The following is a 17137-nucleotide window of genomic DNA, read 5'->3' on the forward strand; positions in this document are numbered from 1 at the left end:
TGCACTGAGCAGGGGGTTAGACTCAGTGGTCTTATAGGCCCCTTCCAACCCTACTATTCTATGATTCTATGAATGTTCTGACTTGTTTTAAGTAATCACCGTTACGGGGAACTGTGGTTTGTTCTAAAGAGGAGATTGAAAGTTGCTGTATATGCTTGACAGAGAGGGGAGTGCATGAGCCCAAGACTCATACAGGCTTGTTCCCGTAACGCTAAACCATAGTTCAGCATTATGTCTGAACTCAATTGTTGTGTGAAGAGAGCAGAGGGTGGGTGGTACTGAAGTTCTCACTCACTCTCTCCTTTTAAGAGGGTGCAGGGAAAATCACTTCAGCCCTGTAAGCAGCCTGTTTTAAAAGATCTTAATTCCTTGCAGTGCCTAAAGCTAAAGAAGATACTGGCTTAGCTTTGAACCAAAGTTGGGGGAGAGAGTATTTGTTTACTCTGTCCTTTTGATTCCCTTCAAGCCCTCATGTGAATCTTATAAATTGTGATAAATAAGATAACCCAAGAAGAGTACTATAGGAAGTGGTAGAGGTTTTTTGGAAAGAGTGTGAATTAATGGTTCTTCTTGAATTATGGAGCTCAAGAAACCTACCTGTCCGCTCTAAAGCAGATGATAACGCTAGGGAGCTGTCGGGGTTCTGTACCCTCAATAGACAAAGGATCCAAATATGTCTCAGGGCAGGAACATGTAAGCTATTTTCTTAAGATGGTCTATTGAGGACAGTCAGTTGTTTCAGGTTTGACATGCAAATACCATTTACAATGGCAGTATTCTTAGAAGTTTAGAACTTCATAAATTTGGAGTTCATAAGCAGGTATAGCAAATTTGCACATAACAGATGCTCCATATTCTCCTTTATCCAACACTCAGAAGCTGTAAGAAATAATGCTTATGTACTATAATAGTAGATCTGGGATTTCAGGGTTTAATTGTATGATTTTGAGCCTGCTGTTCACCACTGAGTGTTTTATGACTTTTTTCAGCATTATGATGCTACTACAAGCCTCACCAAAGGCAATAGCAATCTGATGAAGAACAGGCCTATCAAACATGTAATCAGTGGATACCACTTATAATGACTGATTCATTGACCTTTTATACACTTACTACACTAAATCTATTGTGCACTGTGGTAGAGTTTCTCTTCGCAGTACTAAGATGTACACCTGAGGGCATCAGTGCACATTCTAACACAACTCCTGTATGGGTAAGATTAGCCCTGCATGCTAATGGGATAGAATTTGTTCTAAGAAAAGCTTGCTTTGAGCACAATCCAGTACATGTTTACTTAGAAGTAAATCCTGTTGAGTTCAATAGGACTTAGACCCAGGTAAGTGTGTATTGGATTGTAGCCTAAAACTAGGTAATTGGAGCCTTGTTTTGGAGGTGTCTGCTCACCATTTTTCTTTTTTAGGGTATACAGGGTAAGAAGGTACCAAGCAAGTCCAACCTGAAGGAAGATGATGACAGATCTGGTCCAGTTTTTATCTTAGTCCCAAATGGGAAAGAGCAGAGGATGAAAGATGAAAAAGGATTAAAGGTGAGAGAAATTAGCAATACCTGATCTCTAGGGCTCTGCTGGATAATTATTATTCTAAGCAGAAGTTTACTTTGATATAGCACCTGTTAGTCTCTGGGTTAGTTCCTAAGGATGTTTGGCAAAGCTTGACAAGAGTGCATTCTTTGTAGGCAATAGCTTTTGTTTATCTAATGCAGAAGCCACTTCAAGTTACATCTCCTTAATTTTATGAATACTTACTCTAATGGTATTAGGAATCTAAAGGGATGCTGATAATGTGGGTCAGTCAGTTAATTCAGTGGGCAGCAGTATATTTGTGTAAGTGTACAGAATCCATAAGTGTTCATCCAGTGTCTTGTCGTTTTCTGAATCCTAGATGTGACAAATGAATTCGGATAGTATGAAAACACACACACACACACACACACACACACCAAAAACTCAGGCAAAACACACACCACACACAAAAGCCCTAAGCATAACACACACCACATTTAAAAAAAGACAAAACATACTCACAGTGCATAGGCCAAACAATCCCTCCCTCTCTTCCCACTAGACCTCCAGGACCATTACCAGCCTCCCCAAGCGTAACTTTTTCTTTTTTCTGGACAGCTGGGCACATTTCAAAACAAAGCACTGGGCTACAGCCAGCCACTGTTTTTATTTTAATAGAAAGCCTCTGCTGCCTAGAGGCACTCTTAGAAATTAGGATTACATTGCTGACACTTCGCTTTGCAGCATGCCAGTCTCGGGCGATTTTTTAACTCAAAGAGGGCAGGGAACTTGGCAGTGCCAAGGGAGGTGTACATGGGCACAGTGATGCCCATGCGTACCATGTTGGAGATCTCACAAGCAAATCTGTGTGTATCAGTCTCTTTTCTCATGAACATATACTTCTAAGATAGAGAACAATTATTTAGCCTGCAAGTTAAATTACTGATTTTCTAGTCTTGCATTGAGTAGACGGTTGTGTTTTTCCCTCCCCATAGGTTTTGAAATGGAATTTCACTACTCCTCGTGATGAATATATTGAGCAACTGAAGACTCAGATGTCCAGCTGTGTTGCCAAGTGGTTACAAGATGAGATGTTTCATGCAGATTTTCAACACCACAACAAAGCTCTTAGTGTAATGGTTGAGGTGAGGAGAATGGATTTGTGGTGGCAGATGAAGGAAAACGGCAGCAACACTGGTGGTGGAAGTATACAGGTTTGCTTGAGCCAAGCAAGTTTTGGAACCACCCTATTCAATTTAGAGCCCTACATAATATTCTCATAAGAACAATGCAATTAGTATTGGCCTCCGAGTTTTCCCATTAAGGCATTGTGCAACGGGTGTATGAAATGAAGTTAATTATAAGAGCTGATGCAAGTAGCTATTATGTATGCACGAGGCAGCCATTTTCAATGCTCCTGTAATACTAAGGAAGCCACCTGGTAATCATTTGGTTAATCAGATTGCTTTGTTTCTTGTAAATGCTGCCTTTTTGTCAAAACTTAACACTGGAGTCTGCTTTGTCTCAAGCACTTGGAGAGTGAAAAGGATGGAGTTATCAGCTGTTTGGATCTGATCCTGAAGTGGCTCACTCTGAGGTTCTTTGACACCAACACAAGTGTCCTGATGAAGGTCCTGGAGTACCTCAAGCTGCTTTTCACTATGTTGAACCAAGAAGAGTATCATCTTACTGAAAATGAGGCCACCTCCTTCATTCCCTATCTTATCCTGAAGGTATCCAAATCTGCCAGAGCTGAATAGTTGCTTTACCTTGACCCCAAGCTGTGGCTAGAGAGGGAAAATCTGAGTCATGTCACTCACAAAATAAACTGAGAAACGGTGATGGAGCAGAGTTCCATCTAGGCCTTCCAGTGGGCAGGACTGGAACTGGAAGTCCATTACTCTTCCAACCAGGAGGAACAAAGATTCTAATTTATGTAAGCCTTGCCTGTCAGAGCAAATAAGAGGAGTAACTCACACAAAGGTAGCAACTTCCACTGCTGGAGTGTGTTAAGTCTTTTTATGCTCACAGGCTAAGAATGCTGGTGGTTCCTTCTTTCTATTTGTCACTGTCTAGTGGTCCAGATGCTCTCCCACTCTGTCCACTAGAAGACAGCTTGTTTTGAAGAATGATTTGGCTGTGGGATGGACTAGGGGCCATCTCCCTCCAGGCTAAAAATACTGGTAGTTCCTTCCCATTTCTGTAAATCTCCAAATATTTTCTCTTTTTCACCTTTCAGGTTGGGGAACCAAAAGATGTTATCCGCAGGGATGTACGTACTATTCTGAACAGGATGTGCCTTGTCTACCCAGCCAGCAAGATGTTCACTCTTATCATGGAGGGAACAAAGTCAAAGAACTCAAAACAGAGGGCAGGTGGGAACCTGTAGCATAAGTTGCTGATCACTAATGTACTACAGATCAGGATTTGCTTACATTACATTTGCAAAAAACAATGAAGTGCCACCTATAAGTGGCTTTTGTGGACTAGAATGAAGTCTAGGCTCCTTAGTTCACAGACAGACAGACAGACAGATGCATGTTTTTAGAAAAAGAGGAAAGCAAACAGTGAGGTCAGTGGGAAATTAAATGCAACATATACTGACCATTAATTACATTAAAGCTTAAATGTATGTCAAATACTTAGTGTTAATGAGAACATTAACATCCTGGCATTGGTAAGCTAATTGACATCTGTAGCAGGATTCAAGCCACAGGTGATAAGAATTTGAATGTCTTGATAAGATGTAATTCAGCAGTTTCAAACTGGAGATTGGAGGAGGGTTGTTAAGGAATGCTTTCTTGAAAACATTTGAGAAACTGAAAAATGGATGAAGACTGTGTGTGGTAGTAAACATGCCTAAGCTTATGTCATTAGGCTAAAGTTCTTGTTCTGGCAGCACATCTGCACAGTGCTCATTTTGGTGACTGGAAGTCTTGTATAGTGTTGCCTTTTATCCACACAGCTGGGGAGGATTGTGAGACCAGAGCAGGCAGGCAATCTGTATGGCCTATTTACCTCCTTTTGTTGGAAGGTTCTGGAGTGGGATGCAATAGCTGGCTCTTTCAAGGCAGATGCTCATTTACTTTTTCCCTTGAAAATATGTGGGGCAAACAAAACTATTAGAAAGGAGCTTAATTTTACTATACTTCACAATACATTGAATTTTGGATATACAAGTACTGACAAGTCTCTTACTCTGCATATTTTTATGTACCTAGTGGGCATAGCCTTTGGTTTTCATGGATGTCTGTTTTGGTGTGTGTGTTTTTTTTCTTAGAGTGCTTGGAAGAGTTGGGGTGTCTAGTTGAATCATACGGCATGAATGTGTGTCAGCCAACTCCAGGCAAAGCCTTAAAGGAAATGGCAACTCATATTGGGGACAGAGACAACACTGTCAGAAATGCTGCACTCAATACCATTGTAACTGTTTACAATGTGCATGGGGATCAGGTGTTCAAGCTGATTGGAAATGTGAGTAAATAGAAATGAGCAAGTAATATTTCAAATCCTTAATGGTTATTGGGTCACTCAGATGATGGCATAGATGAACAGCCACAATAAAGCAGCTTCTGACAAATGGGATGAATGCATGTTTGCTAGCTTTTGCATGTTTTTCCCCCATTCGCAAAGGTTGAAATGCCTCTTGTAAGGCTTAGTTACTTGCAGTAAGAGCTTTAAGCTAAAATGTGCTGATTTTGTTGTTATTATGGCCCTGCTTCTTTGGCCCTTGGCCCTGTTCGCTACTGGCCCCCTAGAGCTTCTCTAAAATTGAATCCTGCCTTTGGGCTGAAAAAGGTTCACCAGCCATACGGGTTATTAGAAAGTACACTGCCTTCCGAATAACAGTAGTACTTGAAAGTCCACTTTCTGGCAACATGAGGGGGATGAGTCTTTGAAAACCTAACATTCACAAGTGTCTGGACATAACTGCAGGGCATGGTGGCAGCCATGATTGGTATCTCACTGTGATAAGACCAGAAGCATAATGGAGGTCCTGCAGGACTTGCCATCTTAGTGGACAAGTTCACCTGCATTCTGAATGTATCTAGCTAATTGGGAAGTACTTGAAAACATTAGAGGGTGATTTTGAACTTTATATGGGCAGTTGAAAGAAACTGAGGGAGATGCAGTATGGGACCTTCCACTCAGTTAGCTCTACCAATACTATTCTTTCTATGTTTGGACAGAGCAGTGTAGAGTAATTTCTTCTGAATGTAGAGGAAACTGGAGAACTGAAACTGGAATATGAAGAATTTTCATGCCCCTCCAAAATGTTTTACTTTTAAGAAGTTACCCTTTAGTAAAATGCTTTCTTATTCATTGCTACCCTCTGTCGTTTAGGTGCCTCCAATAGAGTTGGGAATTGAAGCAGTTGGGTCTCCACTATTCCATATGGAAGACCTATGGCTAGAACACATAACTGGATTATAATTTTTATATTGTCTATAATTAAGCACTTTACAGAAAGCAAAGGGGGAAAATCCCATTAGGCAGGACTTTTCTAAAACATAAAGCTTTAGAAAGATCCTGCAGAATGTGCTCAGTAGACTTTGCTGTTGTATTGACTCAAAGTGTAAGCAAGCAGTCTTCCCTGGAATTTTCTGACAGCCCTCAGGTCTTGTGCTGTTGCTGCTCAATGCCAGGTCGGTCCAAAATGAAATCTCATTCATGATTTAATTATGGATGAGAGGGCCGACCTGATGTGAATTACTGAAACCTGAGTGGGGGAACTGGGAGGGGTTAGTTTGTCCGAGCTTTGCCCTCCTGGGTATTTGGTGCAGCACTAAGACTGAGTTAAGGGTTGGGGAGGGAGGGTTCCTGTGGTCTACAGAGATTCCATCTCCCTTGTTAGGCTTCCTGTCCATTTGAGCCAGTCTTGAGTGTTTGTCAATTTGAGTGTTTGTATCTTACATTGGGCACTCAGGACAGATTATTCTGCTTGTGTACCACCCGTCCCGCTACTCTTCAGTCTCCCTGCCTGAGCTGACAGAGGTGGTCTCAGACTTGGTATTGAGGACCCCTAGGATGATGGTTCTGGGACATCTCAACTTCCATGCTGAGGCCATCAGATCTGGGGCAGCTCAGGACTTCATGGCTGCCATGAGAACCATGGGGATGTCCCAACATGTCATTGGCCCAACAAATGTAAGAGGACACACGCTTAATCAGGTTTTCTCAACTGGGCAGGAGGATGGTGATCTGAAAGTGGAGAATGAACATCTATCCCCTTGTCATGGTCGAATCACTTCCTATTGAGATTTAGACTCTCAGCAGCTTTTCCCCTCTGCAGTGGTGGGGGACCCATTAAAATGATCCGCCCTTGGAGGCTAAGGGATTCTGATAGATTCCAGAGGGCTCTGGGGGATTTTCCTCCTGGTATGGCTGCGATCCTGTCAAAGCCCTGGTTACTCTGTGGAATGCAAAGTAATTGACACGATGGCTTCCAAGCGCCCTGTCCCTCTGAGCAGAGCGTGGGCAGCTCCTTGGTACACACCTGAGCTGAGGGCAATGAAGTAAGAGGAAAGACAGTTGGAACACAGAGGAAGACTTGGGCCAAGTTCAGCCAAACACAGGTTAGAGCTCATTATCGAGCCTACTCTGGCAGTGGGGGTGGCAAAGAGGGAGTTCTTTTCCATCACCATTGCGTCTTTTAAGTGTCGTCCAGTAGAGGTTTCCCAAGTGATTCTGCAATCTGGGCCAGGGAGAGAGATGGTAGAAACCTTGGCAGCATGCTGTGATAAGTTTGCATTACACTTTAAAGATAAAGTCGCTTGCGTTCATCATGACTTGGACACCACCATTAATGCAGTTTCATTAGTAGAGTGTCCAGAGCACCATCAGTTGTTGAGGCTCGAGGATGTGGACAAGGTGCTTGGCCAAGTCTGGTCGACCACTTGTGTGCTTGAGCCTTACCCATCATGGCTTATTACATCTAATAGGGAGGGGATGTCTGGCTGGATCTAGGAGGTTATCTCCCGAGAGAGAGAGAGAGAGAGAGAGAGAGAGAGAGAGGCCAGCTGCTTTAAAGGAGGCAGTTATTAGGCCACTCCTGAAAAAGCCTAACTTGGACCCAGAAGACGTTAACAGTTACAGGCCAGTTGCTAATATCCCCTTCCTGGGCAAGGTGCTTGAGCAGGTAGTTGCCAGCCAACTCCAGGTTGTGGTTTTGGAACAGAAACCTTGCCTTGGCCTGTGGGATGACTTTTGCTAGGAGAGGGAAGGGGGAGTGCGACTCTGTTGATTCTCTTGGATCTCTCAGCAACTTTCAATACAATCGACTGTAGTATCCTTCTGGATAGGCTATCTGGGCTGGGAGTTGGAGGTACTGCACTGCAGTGGTTCTGCTCCTACTTGGATGGCCGATTCCAGAAGTTGGTGCCGGGGGATTATTGCTCTGTTCCTTGCAGTTACACCATGGAGTGCCACAGGACATTATTTGATCCCCATGCTGTTTAACATCTACATGAAACTGCTGGGAGAAGTTATCCAGAGATATCAACTGAGGTGTCACCAGTATGTGGATGACACCCAGCTCTATCTCTGCTTTTCATCAAGCCCAGATGAGGCAGTGGGCATTCTGAACCAGTGCCTGGGTTGTAGTACTGAACCAGTGCCTGCAGTGGGGCTGCCTTTGAAAATGTTCTGGAAACTTCAGCTGGTCCAAAATAGGGCAGTGAGATTGTTAACAGGTACTGGCTGATGTGATCATCTTATGCCAGTATTTTTCCATCTGCACTGGCTGCCAGTCCATGTCCGGACCTGATTCAAAGTGCTGGTATTAACATTCAAAGCCCTAAACAGCTTGGGGCCAGGTTACCTGAAGGATCATTTCCTCCAATGTTTTTTTTATTATTATTAAATTTATTAATTGCCCATCTGGCTGGTCACCCAGCCACTCTGGGCGATGTACAGCATATAATAAAACAGTTTAAAACAATAAAATTCTACAATAAAAACATTTTCTAAAATACCCTGACCCACCCCAAATGCCTGCCTGAACAACCACGTTTTTAATGCACGACGGAAACTCATTAAAGAGGGGGGAAGGTGGAGTTCCCTAGGGAGGGAGTTTCACAGAGTGGGGGCTACCACAGAAAAGGCCCTCTCCCTCGTCCCCACCAGTCTAGCTGTCCTGGCTGATGGGACAGAGAGAAGGCCATCCGAGGCTGATCTTGTTAAGCGGCCTGTCTGGTGCTGCTGGAGGTGCTCCTTAAGATAGGCTGGGCCGGAACCATATAGGGTTTTAAAGGTCAAAACCAACACCTTGAATTTGGCCCAGAAAACAACTGGTAACCAGTGCAACTCCTTCAGCACTGGAGTGATGTGATCTCGCCGGCGGCTGCCTTTAATCAGGCGAGCCACCGCATTCTGTACCAGCTGCAGCTTCCGATCCGTCTTCAAGGGTAACCCCACGTAGAGTGCATTACAGTAGTCTAAATGAGAGGAGACCAGGGCATGTACTACCGATGGGAGCAGATGGTCTGGAAGGTAGGGGCGCAGCCGCCGTATCAGATGGAGTTGATACAGCGCTCACAGCTGACACCTGAGCCTCCATGGACAGCTGGGAGTCCAAAATGACCCCCAGGCTGCAGACCTGGTCTTTCAAGGGTAGCCGTACCCCATTCAACACCAGGTCAACATCCCCCAGCCTCTTGTCTCCCACCAAAAGTACCTCGGTCTTGTCAGGGTTCAGCTTCAGCTTATTCCTCCCCATCCAGCCACTCACCGTCTCCAGACATTTGGACAGGGATTCTACGGCCAACCTTGGTGAAGATTTGAATGAGAGGTAGAGCTGCGTGTCATCCGCATATTGATGACACTGCACCCGAAACCTCCTGATGATAGCCCCCAGCAGCTTCACATAGATGTTAAATAGCATCGGGGAGAGGATGGAACCCTGTGGCACCCCACAAGTGAGTGGCCACGGGTCCGAAACACCTGCCTGGACCCTAAGATCAACATCAGAGGTCCTTTCCCTGGAGCCCCCACCAAAGGAAATGAGGTGGTGGCTACTAAGAAGAGGGCCTTCTCTACTGTGGCACCGGAGTTGTAGAAAACTTCCCAGACAGGCTCGCCTAGCACCCACACTGTGTTATTTTCAGCACCGGGTGAAGACCTTTTTATTTTCCCAGGCATTTTATGTTTTTAGTTTCTGTTTTAAGTCTGGTATTGTATTTTAAATCGTTGCACTGTGGCAAGGTTCTATTTGGTTATTATTTTTATATGGTAGTTTTAAATACTTAAATTTTTATATTGTATTTTACTGTCTTGTATTTTATGGTCTAATTGTTGTGAACCCTCCAGAGAGCTTTTGACTATTGGGTAGTATAGAAATGTAATTAACTAAAATTACATTTTGAATTTAAATGAATTAAAATCATTTTATAAAACTGCTGCCTCAAACCTCCATTAACATTTTTTCCGAACTAGACTATGCACCCTTTGTGACACTGTGGGGGGATGGTGCTCAAGCATTCATCCCATTTCATTTAGTTAAATGCTAGACTCTACCTATTCCTAATTCATGTTTAGAGGAGTACACTTCATACTAAAACCAAAACAGTAGCAGTAGAATAATTGCAGAGTACTGGAACATCCTTTGGGGTGAGCTGCACTGTCAGCCTAAAACTTTGCAGGAATAGCAAAGCTTTGGAGCATTCTTGCTGGCAAATCTGTCATGACACTGAAATGTTGCTTTGATTGTACAGCTTTCTGAGAAAGACATGAGCATGTTGGAGGAGCGAATAAAGCGGTCTGCTAAGAGGCCAAATGCTTCTTTAGCAAGGCAGGGGGAGGAGAAACCACAGCGCATTCAGAGTGCCAGTGCCAACGCTAATATGCTGCGGAAGGGACCAGCTGAAGACGTGTCTTCCAAACTCAAGTATGTAATATGGAAAAATGCAGTTTTTGTCTGACACTTTCACAGTGTGTGCTAAAGACATGCCTTGATGTTGCTTTGCGTTTGTCTTTTGTTTTAATCATCAATGTCTGTATGTGTCACAAACTGCAAAAATACTGCAAAGCAAAATGTCTGTACCTTTCTTCATTTGTTTTGTTGTGTCTTGAACGCTTTCTAAATGGTATTGTGCCTTTTTTCACTGCTTCTCCATGGACAGAATTATGTATCGCACTTATAGGATGTAAGTACTCACCGCTAAATCCTTGGTAGCAGGGCTCTTGTAACTTTGTCTTCATGTTCCTGTTCCCTAATCCTAAACATATTTGGGAATAAATCCCACTGAGTTCAATGCAACAATACCTAATAAGTGTGTTTAGATTTGTGAGAGGCCTTGGGGTCCAGGGACAGACAGTTGGACTTAATTCTGGGAAGCCTGGCTTTCAAATTCCTTCTTTGCTGTAAAGTTCATTGTGCAGCGTCAGGCAAGTTGCTATCTCTCTCAGCTTTGTTTTTTTAAAAAGTAATAAAAGTGGCTTATCTCTCAAGACTGGTATGAAGGATAAAACTAACACTGTATAGGAACTCTTCTTCAATTAAAGGTGCTGCATAGAGTCAGTGGGATCTGGCTGACATTAGTCAGTTTCCTGAATATTAAAAACCCAAGAGATGGTTTTAGTGTAGCTAAACTTTGAAATAACCAGAAAACTGACTAGTGCCTGCCAGATCAACTGTAAAACCAAATTGCTTAAACCATTCCAGTGCTGAGTAGCTGGCAGAATATTTGGGCCACTTGGCTGCTAAATTTGCTGTTCAGGCTCCATTGTTTGGGAAGCTCATGTACAGTTGTATCCTAACTGTGTCCATCTCTCAGCAAAACATACAGAGTTGATAGAATGGATTCCCGCCCTTCCTGCAGCCCTCCTACACACCTTGCAAATCTGCTTCAGAGGGTAGAAAGATCCTGTAGAGCAGATATGGCGGCAGAGGGTGCAAAGCGGGGAGAAGTGGAAGTCCCCTCATGTCACACTGGATGTTGCCCAATGTGAAACTGATATGTGAATCTAAGCTTGGAACCCCTTTTGGAAACAGAACGTTTCTTGTCGTTGGCCTTTTAGTAGGTAATCCCTAGCAAAATAGGCATAATGGGGAGTTGAATTTGAAGGGTGTAAAATTCACCCACCTAAAGTGTCTTGGAATCTTGGATTTTTGCTTGGTGGGGGCATGCGTACTGTGGTGCTCTCTTTCTATGTGAGGTAAGATCTGTATTGTAAACTCATCAAGGCTGTAATGTTTATTACACATCAGTTTATCATGATGCAGTAATGCATATCTTCTCCAGTGTTGTGAGACCAGTAGGTGTAAGGGGAAGCCAGCAGTTCCTTCATAAGTTTGCTAGAAGTTGCTGATTACAAACAGCTTAGAGTAATTGCTAAAGGGGCTGAAAAAAATCTCACCAGCAATCCCAATGGATCCTAGGGCTATCACTTTTTGGATTGTTTCATTCAAATGTAATTACAGGTCCACAAATGTTGGCTTGACTTAATGACTAGTCATTATTTGTAGCCACTATCAATCCCTCTCTTCCAAGTTCTGCAGAAGCCCAGACGGAAGGGGGAGAAACCTCCCCTTCTTTCTCCAGATTTCTCCATGAGCTGCAGAGAACCTGGGGAAGGGACTGTTGGTTTCTCTGTCATACCGTTGGGCCTTCTGCAGAATTCCAGCAGGAAGAGAGAGAAAGCACCCTTCTTCCCCGAATTATATGCAGCTCATAGAGAACTGGAGGTGTGGGAGGGGCAGTCCCCGCTGGTGACCTGGTGAGTAGTACTCTGATAATTAAAAAAACACATTTTTTCTTGGTTTCTGTAGCCAAGCCCGTAACATGAGTGGCCACTCAGAGACAATGCATGCAGTTCCACGGGAGTTTCAGCTGGATCTAGATGAAATAGAAAATGATAATGGCACAGTACGATGTGAAATGCCCGCACTTGTTCAACACAAACTGGATGACATCTTTGAACCAGTCTTGATCCCTGAACCCAAGTGAGTACAGATTGGAGGGCTACTAAGGAAATCTAGGTATTTCAGTCTCCTTTTCCTACTCATATGTGAAGGAACACCCCGATTGTGGAACTCCCTCCCGGGGGAGGTCAGTTTGGCTCCTTCCTTATTTTGCTTTAGATGGGCAGTAAAGACTGTTGTGTTCCATCGGGCTTTTAATGTCGCATAATGTTTTGTCGCCGTGCTCTTTTAATGCCGCTCTCCTGTGTTTCTTGGCTTTTTCTGAAGTTTTCATAGTTTTTGTACATTGCCCTGGGTACCTGTTTGGCAGAGGGTATGATTTATGTGTTACTAACTAAATTCTTACCAGGGGTATGTTCAAAGTTGTGGGCATTAAATATGGTATGGAATTATCTGTTGCTGCATTGGGATTCCAGATAATGGTATCTGTTGGGGGCGGGGGGTGGCGTTATTTTTAGTCCTTGATGGCTACAGCAAAGATCTGGAGTTGGACTATGGTAAGGGAGCTTAAACCTCTTTGTGGACAGGACCGGATGACATCTGCAAAGGGCTTCATATTTAAAATGGTGGCGGCACATGTGCCGCTTGCACCACAGCGTCACAGTGGGTGGGCTGTCGTGTTGTGCAAACATCCCCATCACACCTGATCCATAGTATATGCACACGTCCACAGAAATTCTATGACAAATCCATTTGTTGCTTTGACTATAAAAATTGGGATGAGGCTTTGATCTGAAATGGCTGGAGGTGATTTTATGGCTGCCGAATTACTTTTAACGTTTTGACTCAAAGGTACCAGGAAATTACTATTAAAATTCCTAAACCTTAAAACTGTAACATTCTTTCTCCACCCAGGATCCGTGCCGTGTCTCCACACTTTGATGATATGCACAGTAACACAGCCTCCACCATCAACTTTGTTATCTCCCAGGTAGCCAGTGGAGATATCAATACTAGTATCCAAGCTCTTGCACAGGTACGTGGAGCTCCTTCTGGTTGCCAGCTATGTAACATCGATGGGCTCACCAGGTAACTTGCGAGAGTGATGAGTTGCACAGTTAGTGGAGCTGAGTGTCAGGTGACACAAGCGCCACTCAGAACCTCCCTGATGACAAATCCAAGTGCACAGGGGCCATCTGACTCGCTCCTCCGAAACAAGGAAGGAAAGGAGGGTCTCTCCTTCCCTAGCTGTCTCCCTCCCCTAGGTGGCTTGATTCTTCTTTGTGGTCTCTGCATATTCACACATATGAGTTCTGTGCCTGTGCAGAGGGTCTTTCAGAACATTCTAGAGCTGAGCTTTTTTGGCAGGAAAACCACGCCCACCCGGACTTCACATGCTCAGTGGGTTTGGTTCCCACCTTTCCAGACAGTTCCACTTCGATTGCTTCAGAAGCAGCATTGGTTGGAACATTCTCTCCCTCGCTTTTTGAGGGAAATTTTCTGAGCTGAGTAAATCCTCATCTTGCAGTTTAATTTTATTCTTTCTCTTCATCTGCCTGATTCCTTTCCACTCTGTTTCTTTTTGAGGTTTTTGTTCCACACCTTTGGTTGTGTTGGGAAGACCTCAAGGCCGGTAGCTTTACAGACATAATTTCACAAGTATACCGGTTCTGAGAATAAGCATCTGTCCACCAGTGGTCATCCTTTCTGTCTATCTGTGTGTTGGTGAGAATCATCTTGTAGGCACTTGCCCAGTTTGTCAGTTTTATAAGGCAAGCTCAATAGAACCGCTCTTTGCATCTCGAAAGCTCTTCTTTGGGATCAAGCCATGCAGGCTGTTGATGCTGCAGCAAAGAAATGCAAGGTGCTAGAGCAAGGTAGAGCAAGGTGCTTCATCCATGTACTCTAAACCAAAACCTCCAATGTTGCTACTAACCTCTGAGGAGCCTCTTGTGGTACAGAAACCTTCTACTAGCCCACTGTCTGCTCCCCTCAGTACCAGTTGTTAGTTCCGTGCCAACAGCTTCCATGCCAACATCAGTGACACCTCCCACGGAGTTTGCCCCAGTGCCCAGGACGATCCCCAGTTTGGGATCCACTGAAGGCAAACGGTAAGGACTGTCAGATCCTCAACCTCCACCCACTCCTGGACGTTCCGTCTTGCTAGAGAAGAGCAAGAAGCCTAAGGCTACATTGTCTTCCAATTTTGAAAAGAAGGGTAAGGGCCTACACCAGATGGACGCAGATCCCACTCTGGCCAGGAACAGCATGCATTGGTACCAGTATCCTCTGCAATGACAGTTTCAGCTGTGTAAGTTTGGGGAAAGATCCCTTCACCATCACCACTGCTGTCCTTGCCTATACCAGTCCTTGACAAAATGCAGCACATTCTGGATTAGACGATGGTTGGATTGGTTCCATCTCTGAAGCAGAAATCATAGAGACGTCAGAACCTTCCCTCTGTCAGGATTCTCAGTCTTTGCACACCCAATCACTTAGGGATTGGTCATCCTGGCATCAGTCCCCAAACTTCCACAGAATTTCACCTGAGTTTTGTTACTTTGGGGTCTCCTGGATTTATAGGATTATCAGTCTGACTCGGAGTTAGTCTGTTCTCAGAGTTAGTCTGTTCCATAGTAGCCCTTGCATCCTTCTCTGACTCCAGTGTAGCAGATCAGGGCTCTCTCTCCCCATTGGGGTATAACCATCTATTTGCAGAACAGATACACTGGATGGCAAAGACTCTGGGCATAGAAATTCAGCAGCCTCCAGTTCCTATAAAGGACTTCATCTGTGAACTGGTGCATTCAGACACATTGGCCCCGATAACTGTTCTGTGCTACTGGCACTACCAAAGATGTTGAGGGACTCATGACATAAACCATCTTTTATGCCTCCAATGTCCAGGCAGCGAGATAATTTATACCAAGTCCAGGAAGAGGACTATAATGCTTTTTTAAGCACTCAGCCCTTAACTCTTTTATTGTTGAGGCCACAGAGAGCAGGTAGAGGCAAAAGATTCACACTATGCCCGTTATTATGGGGGCTGCAAATTAGATTCTATGGGACAAAAAAATTGTTCCACAGCAACACCCCTGCACATTGCTACGAGGCTTGCATATCGCAGTAAGAACATAAAAGCCATGCTGGATCAGACCAAGGGTCTATCTAGTCCAGCATTCTTTTCACACAGTGGCCAACCAGCTGTTGACCAGGAACCCACAAGCAGGACATGAGTGCAAGAGCACCCTCCTATCCATGTTCCCCAGCAGCTGGTGTACATAGGCTCACTGCTTCTGGTACTGGAGATAGCACATAGCCATCAGGACTAGTAGCCATCGATAACGTTCTCCAGGTATTTCTCTAACCCCCTTTTAAAGCCATCCAAATTAGTGGCCATCACTACATCTTCAGGTATTAAATTGCATGGTTTAACTATGTGCTGTGTGAAGAAGTACTTCCTTTTATCTGTCCTGAATCTCCCACCAGTCAGCTTCATGGTATGACCCTCTTCTAATATTTTGAGGGAGGGAGAAAAATGTCTCCCTAGTGACATTCTCTACACCATGCATAATTTTGTACACCTCTATCATGTATCCCCTTACCCTTGTTTTTTCTAAGCTAAAGAAGCCCAGCTGTTGTAACCTTCCCTCATAGGGGAGATGCTCCAGCCCCTTGATGGTTTTAGTTGCCCTTTTCTGCACTTTTCCAGCTCTACAATATCCTTTTTTTAGGTATGGTGACCAGAACTGTACACAGTATTAAAGAGTTATCTATATAGACTCTGTCTTTGGAAGACAATCTTATTCGGTCACGAGTGATCGCCATGATGATGATGGTGACAGTATTCTAAGTGTGGTCACACCATAGATTTGTATAAAGGCAGTATGATATTGGCAGTGTTATTCTCAATTCCTTTTCTAATTAGGCCTAACATGGAGTTTGCCTTTTTTACAGCAGCTGCACACTCGGTTGACATTTTCATTGAGTTGTCCAACACAACCCCAAGACCTCTTTCTTGATTGGTCACCACCAGCTCAGATCCCATCAGGTTATACTTCAAGTTGGGATTTTCCCCCCAATGTGCATCACTTTACACTTGCCTACATTGAACCACATTTGCCATTTGGATGCCCATTCTCCAGGTTTGGAGAGATCCTTTTGGAACTCCTCACAATCCTTTTTTGTTTCAACCAGCCTAAATAATTTGTTGTCATCTGCAAACTTGGCCACTTCACTGCTCACTCCTAATTCCAGATCATTTATGAACAAGTTGAAAAGCATTGGCCCTAATACAGATCCCTGTGGGACCTCCCTGCATTGGGGAAATTTACCATTTATTCCTATTCTCTGCTTTCTGTTCTTTAACCAGTTACTGATCCATAAGTGGACCTCCCCTGTTATTCCATGACTGCTGAGTTTCCTCAGGAGTCTTTAGTGAGGGACTTGTCAAAAGCCTGTTGGAAGTCCAAGTAAACAATGTCTGCTAGATCTTTCCTGTCTATATATTTATTCACACTCTCAAAGGACTCTAAAAGGTTAGTGAGACAGGATTTACCCTTGCAGAAGCTGTGTTGATTTTTTTCAGCATGGCTTGTCCTTCTATATACTTACTGATTTTATCTTTAATGATGCTTTCAACCAACTTACCTGGAACAGACGTTAAGCTAACCAGCCTGTAATTTCCTGGATCCCCTTTTTAAGAATTGGTGTTAGGCTGGCAGTTTCCCAGTCCTCTGGTACAAAGGCACGGG

General features: G+C 44.0%; 1 protein-coding gene and 1 non-coding gene across 6 annotated transcripts in view; both read left to right on the plus strand.

The window, feature by feature from the left end:
- The window catches only part of CKAP5 (cytoskeleton associated protein 5), a 112154-nt gene that overhangs the window by 63894 nt on the left and 31123 nt on the right, over window positions 1–17137 (plus strand). For all 5 annotated transcript variants that reach the window (XM_084849997.1, XM_084850031.1, XM_084850021.1 and 2 more), the window contains exons 28-35: window positions 1421–1546; window positions 2518–2667; window positions 3052–3255; window positions 3762–3897; window positions 4803–4996; window positions 10234–10406; window positions 12291–12464; window positions 13299–13419. In XM_084849997.1, coding sequence (XP_084706123.1) covers window positions 1421–1546; window positions 2518–2667; window positions 3052–3255; window positions 3762–3897; window positions 4803–4996; window positions 10234–10406; window positions 12291–12464; window positions 13299–13419 — 1278 coding nt within the window. The remainder of the gene's footprint in view (window positions 1–1420; window positions 1547–2517; window positions 2668–3051; window positions 3256–3761; window positions 3898–4802; window positions 4997–10233; window positions 10407–12290; window positions 12465–13298; window positions 13420–17137) is intronic.
- LOC146357517 (small nucleolar RNA SNORD67) lies at window positions 13479–13589 on the plus strand. Its single transcript, XR_014787075.1, has one exon. It is a non-coding gene; the product is annotated as a small nucleolar RNA SNORD67 (small nucleolar RNA).

The sequence above is a fragment of the Heloderma suspectum genome, chromosome 1 (genome assembly GCF_057233095.1).
Source record: "Heloderma suspectum isolate Gila_16-S chromosome 1, 16-S_ref, whole genome shotgun sequence".
Taxonomy (NCBI): domain Eukaryota; kingdom Metazoa; phylum Chordata; class Lepidosauria; order Squamata; family Helodermatidae; genus Heloderma; species Heloderma suspectum.